Here is a 6,102-nt window from a genome sequence, read left to right as displayed (position 1 = left end):
TCTAGCATTCTATAATTTTTATCTCAAAATAATCAATTTGGGCTTTGTGAAAAGAGAGATTTCACTGATTTTGGCAAGTTTCTGAAATGTTTTACTTTCTCCTTTGCATATTTTAGTAGAAATTACCCCATTTGTCTGCTCTCTACCGCTAGAATGTAAGCTATAGGAGCAGGCATTTTCCCCTTTATGTTCAGATGCATACTCAAAGCCTTAATGGGTAGACACTCAATAAATTGAACCATAAATGACTTTTAAGTGTTGATTTCCTTGATTTGGAAACCTGGGTGCAATTGTGGAACCTGGATACCATGTAAATGCAGTACAAGAACCAGGTTTTTGTCTAAACAGCAGGTTTTATTTTAGCCTTAATATAAACACAGGAAAGTTCTGGTAAAACACAACCATACAATTTCTTGTCTACTTGGTTTATTGTGGGGGTTGGCATAAGAGTCACATGTAGCTCAGTATGGAAGCTATAGTTTCCTTTTCTGATTATGGATTTCTTCTTTCAACTCAGAATCTCCATTTCCAGTTTTTGAGAATCTTTGGTTCAGCTCAAAGATAATTCCTATATCTCAATTGCATAGCTTATATCATTAATTTCAGAGATAAATTATGATAATGAGATATCAATCTTCACCAACATTGACTGGTTAACCTATAGAGGACAAGACTGAAGAACTCCTATTACATTAAGAAATAATAATTACTGTAAATACAGTAATTTCCTCAAGAAATAGTTTATGGATGTCTTTGAAGTTGCAAATCAGTATCTTCCACCTCTAGTGTATTCTATTTCTACAGAAACAGTCATGTCATTAGCCTATGAAAAAAGACTCCATGATGTAATAAACAGACAAAAGACAATCCAAGTACAATTTTTTAATAAAGATAATTACAAAAGATGGAAAAATCAGCTCAGAACGGCCAATTACTTCTTTAATAGAGCAGTTTTTTGACATAATAACACATCAGTTTTAAATACTATCACATAAAGCATGGTGGAGAAAAGAAATTTTGCTTCATAATTAGAAAACTCACAATAAAACTTGCCAAGAAAAACAAAACCGAAAAAAGCCATTTTGAAAATAAATACAGTCCATGCCAAAGTAGTATAAAATGAAGCCAGAAGTCTTCAAAAAGAAAACATTTTTCTTCCCAATATTTCCTCACTGAAAGTGATGAGACTCTCAAATTCAAGGGTTGCTGAGCTGTTCTGATTTGGCTCTGTTAAAAGAGGCAACATGAAATATTAAAAACAGCACAATCACCACTTAAATGCACCGACTACTGGATCAGTCTTCATTGAGTCTTCATTCTTGGCTCGTACCAAGAAACACGTTAAGCTGATAGTGCCTTGAGTGTTTTTGGAGTACTGACTGCCTTGATCTTTCTAGTGGTTCTACAATCTATTCCAAGTCATCCTATGAAGGCTAGCACAAAATTATGTGTGGCCAAGCTTTTTACATGCTTTCCAACAATAAACACCTCAACTATGGTTTTTAAAAAAATTATGTACGGTTTAAAAAACAAATTATGTTATGCTAGCCCAGTGCTTCTTAAATTTACCTGTCTCACAACACTAAAAAATCATGTATGCAGAAATAAGAGCACCATGAAAGACCACGAGTGCCTATATAAAAGTTAACAGCGGGCTTCCCTGGTGGCACAATGGTTAAGAATCCACCTGCCAATGCAGGGGACACGGGTTTGAGCCCTGGTGTTGGAAGATACCACATGCCACGGAGCAACTAAGCCTGTGCACCACGACTACTGAGCCTGTGCTCTAGAGCCCACGAGCCACAACTACTGAAGCCCGCGTGCCTAGAGCCCATGCTCCGCAACAAGAGAAGCCACCGCAATGAGAAGCCCGCGCACCGCAACGAAGAGTAGCCCCCGCTCGCCCCAACTAGAGAAAACCCGTGAGCAGCAATGAAGACCCAACACAGCCAAAAATAAATAAATTATAAAAAAAAGTTAATAGCAAAACAAGGCTCAGATAAATTATGTTCAAGAATATAAACTGATCTATATTCAGCTATAATACTGATTATTACCAGTCTTTGTAATTCTTTAAAAGCAAGCTACATAAATGGAAAATGAGAAAGTAGATGACATATAAACTAATAGTTAAGATATATTGTCTTATGCACCATTACAGACTAAAATTCAGAGCATCTCACAACTTACTGATATTCCAGGTTCAGTTCAGTACTTCTCAAAAGAACACATGTACACCCACCCCAACCCCAGTATGTGCTCATTATTTTTATAGTATATGAAAATTACTAGATAAAGAATATAGTTTACCCTTTGGTATCTGTTTTTTCACCACTATTGTCCTTGGACTTATCTTCTTCTTTAACATCTAAAAACAAAAATTGGGAAAAGATTAACACCTACTTTGAAATATAAAGTGTATACATTTTATTTTAAAATATATCTTACTTAAAATATAAAAAACTGCCATATACAATCTTACTATTCATGAAATCAGTAACTAAATAAGCTTTGTGTTAGGTGCTGTACTAAGTGACAGAGGTTCAAGGTGTCAATATAACACTGTAGTCCTGCCTTTGGGAAGTTTTCTTCTATAGGATCACAGCACTACAGCCAGGATATGTGCTGTGAAGAAGTCCAGCCTACAGACGTGAGCATAGCACTGTGGGAGATTAGGAAAGCCTACGATGAAGAAGTGATGTTTGAGAGACATTCTGAAGAACGAATAGTTTTTGAGTGGGAAACAGGGAGAAGTATCTTGAACAGAGGGAAAACTTAAAAGGACTCTGAGGTAAGAAGGAATTAGGCTGGAAGGAAGAACTGAAAGACCAATGTGGCTGGAGTACTGTGAGAAGGGGACAGAATTAGATGAGGCCACAGACAAAACAGAGGGTAAATTCTATTACTTATGTAACCATTAGTTTTTTTTGTTTGTTTGTTTTGCGGTATGCAGGCCTCTCACTGTTGTGGCCTCTCCCGTTGCGGAGCACAGGCTCCGGACGTGCAGGCTCAGCGGCCATGGCTCACGGGCCCAGCCACTCCGTGGCATGTGGGATCTTCCTGGACCGGGGCACGAACCCGTGTCCCCTGCATCGTCAGGCAGACTCTCAACCACTGCGCCACCAGGGAAGCCCTAACCATTAGTTTTTAACCCTCACTATATAAGTACCAAAACTTTACCATTAAAAAAAAAATTAATGAAACAGGAGGAGCAATACTACCTATTCAAGATCACTGAAACAAATTAGCCCAAATGTACTAAATTTTTTCTTTAGATAAGCAAATGAACCAAAGTTGTGAGGCACTGATTATAATACAAACACATGGCAATATGGTTACTATGACATTTGTTTAGGCTTCTGGCTTAATTTAGGATGTGCAAATTTAATAATTCAAAGTGCCAAATGGGATGGGGGAGGGAGGTAGAGAACAGAAACGTTCCTAACTTCAGGTTTTGAACTGCAGATTTTTAAAAATGTTTTCTATGGTAATATTTCTTTTATTTGTAGGCTGCAAAATTTTAACAAATGCAAGACCCTATAAGAAGAATTTCATTACCAAATTTCATTACCGTATCAGTAACAAAAGTATTTAGGAACTACTATGAGATTAATCCACCACCCGGCCATTAAGCCAGATCAAAAAGTACTCTCATTTTTAGCTTAAATAGCAATGAAAGATAAGCACCATAGTGCACCCACTTTCCTGTTTGGAAGAAAAAGCACAGAAAAGATAAAGATTTAAAAACAGGAAGAAACACCAAAATGGAAAACAAACAAACAGAAAAACCAGACAAGACAAATTAACAGTAAGAGAAAAAAATACTAGAAAAATCCTACAACTAAAGCTAAGTCCTTCTTACCTCCATCACAGCTGGAATTTCTGGATGTCAATCAGTACACAAGAGTAGACTGGAGCCATCATTGTAATACATTGGGAAGTTAAAATTATAAAATGGTAGACAGAGAACAGTAGCGTATAGAGGAGTCAATCCACGAACAAGAACAGTACTAGATGTGCCAGACATGCTACGGATTCCTAACTCTCTAGTAAAAAAGAACATGAGAGCCAGCTTACTCACATAACTTCAATATGATAGGAAAAGGATGTTGGACCAGTATCTCTGAATCAGTTTTCCACATGCTACAGGGTCAAAATTAACAGGTCAACTAAAACCTGTGCTCATCACCTTTACTTGCATATAGGTATCAGGTATCCATCAGGAAATGCACCAAGTGCAAGAATACAGATATTTAGCACATTGCATTCTCTAGCCATAAGCAGCTCAATCTAGCAGAGATATATATCAAGTCCCTAATGAGGTGCTATAATACAATGTGTTAAATAAAATAAAATGACCCAGGTATGTGTAAGTGCTCTGGAAACTCAGATAAAAATAACACATTCTGGTAGCAAATTCAATGCCCTAAAGCATCTATTTTCTCAAGAAACTGACACAGCATTTTAAAAATTAAGACAGCAGAAAGTATTATCTCCTCCCAACCCAGTTCCCAAATCCCTTCCCATCTCTGCAGCTTTTATGTTTCCTTCATATAATTTCTGAACAAAGGCTATTCTCCGAGCCTTTTCAAAACAGTGAAACTGGTCTAAGGATAGATAATGTGACTCTTCTGTGTTTTATTCCCATCAAATAAAGTTACAGGTAGTTACAAATTATCTTAGAATTTCAGCTCTGCTCACAGGCTACATATGGATCTATAACCGCTTTGTCCTCTCTCTTACCCAATCTATATCATAGTGCAATGTTCACTATTTTAAGCCTATGTCGTCAAGAAGAGATAGTTTCCTGTAATATAAAAACAAATGTGACTAATAGCATTCAGAGAGCTCTAATTAAAAGAGCTTACTTACACGGGGGGAAGAAAAAAAGTCACCTACTTAGCACACTCACCCCCTCCAATACTTGCATCATTGACTTCAGGATCTCATAAAAATTGCAGTATAGCTCACTTTCAAAAACTTACAATTAATCAAAAAATAAATCTGACCTGTTTTTTTGTCCTCCGTTTCCTTCTTGTCTTCTTCAATTCTAGCTTTCTTTGCTCCTTTCTTATGATCAGCCACATTTCTACGACCTCCCTCTCCTTCGTCCTCAGAATCTGAGAATTCTTCATCACAAGCTATCCGTTTGTCTGATGCTCGAACTGATACATTAAAGATTTTTAATAAAAGTTTTGACAAAAGCAGTCACAGGTTTTACAATTGTTAAGTGCACCCCTCTACAAAAGAACTAGCCAGTCACCACATTTAAAAGTAAGGATAACAGATTTTAAGATTAGAACTGAATGCATGGCTTGCTAAATACTGAAAATTTAGCTTTAGGAAGAAATAATTCAAAGAAACAAAAACATTTGCAGATCTCATTAAAAAAACAAACAACTTTAGAGGAAAAATACTGTTTTCCTGATAGGTAGTGGGAATGATGTCTTCAAATAAAAAGTAATCCTTTATTTCAGAGCTGAGTGGAAGTAGAGAAAATAAAAAATATCATTAACACCAAGTATGTTAGAATGTCTATACCGTGATAGCATACCATTATGCTATAAACCTACGAATCATATTAAGTGGAATTAGACTGTAGAATCAAACAGAAGGTGCTTAATGTTATTCAACTCACTCTACATAAGTGCTTAATTTGTGGAAACTTTTGATCATATATGTAGTCAAATAAACTGAAATGGCTGATACTCCAATCAAGCTTTGAGACATAGGAAATTAAATCCACGTAAGATTAAAAAAATGGTAAAAATAAAGACAAGTAATGATAGTGTGCTCATGAACAGGGGTCCCCAACACCCCGGACCATGGACCAGTACCAGTCTGCAGCCTGTCAGGAACCAGGCCACACAGCAGGGGGGTGGGCAGCGGGCGAGCGAATCAGTGAAGCTCCATCTGCTGCTCCCCATCGCCTTCATTACCGCCTGAACCATCCCCACCCCGTCTGTGGAAAAACTGTCTTCCACGGAACCAGTCCCTGCTGCCAAAAAGGTTGGGGACTGCTGCTCATGAAAACATGTGAAGTCCTTGGGCCACCAAAACCTTCAATTTATAGTATTCTTTTAATAAACCAGAAAAATGTAA

General features: G+C 37.2%; 1 protein-coding gene across 1 annotated transcript in view; it reads right to left on the bottom strand.

Moving 5' to 3' along the window:
• Positions 1 to 333: 333 nt before the first annotated feature.
• HDAC2 (histone deacetylase 2) overlaps positions 334 to 6,102 on the bottom strand; it is a 31,986-nt gene continuing 26,217 nt past the window's right edge. Inside the window, exons 12-14 of the mRNA XM_060167853.1 lie at positions 5,010 to 5,165; positions 2,311 to 2,368; positions 334 to 1,227 (exon numbers count right to left, since the gene is read on the bottom strand). Of these exons, the coding sequence (XP_060023836.1) occupies positions 1,197 to 1,227; positions 2,311 to 2,368; positions 5,010 to 5,165 (245 nt within the window). The 3' untranslated portion in view covers positions 334 to 1,196. The remainder of the gene's footprint in view (positions 1,228 to 2,310; positions 2,369 to 5,009; positions 5,166 to 6,102) is intronic.

The sequence above is a fragment of the Lagenorhynchus albirostris genome, chromosome 12 (assembly GCF_949774975.1).
Source record: "Lagenorhynchus albirostris chromosome 12, mLagAlb1.1, whole genome shotgun sequence".
NCBI lineage: Eukaryota > Metazoa > Chordata > Mammalia > Artiodactyla > Delphinidae > Lagenorhynchus > Lagenorhynchus albirostris.
Note: the sequence above shows the minus strand (reverse complement) of the source record. Positions and strands in the feature narration are given on the sequence as shown.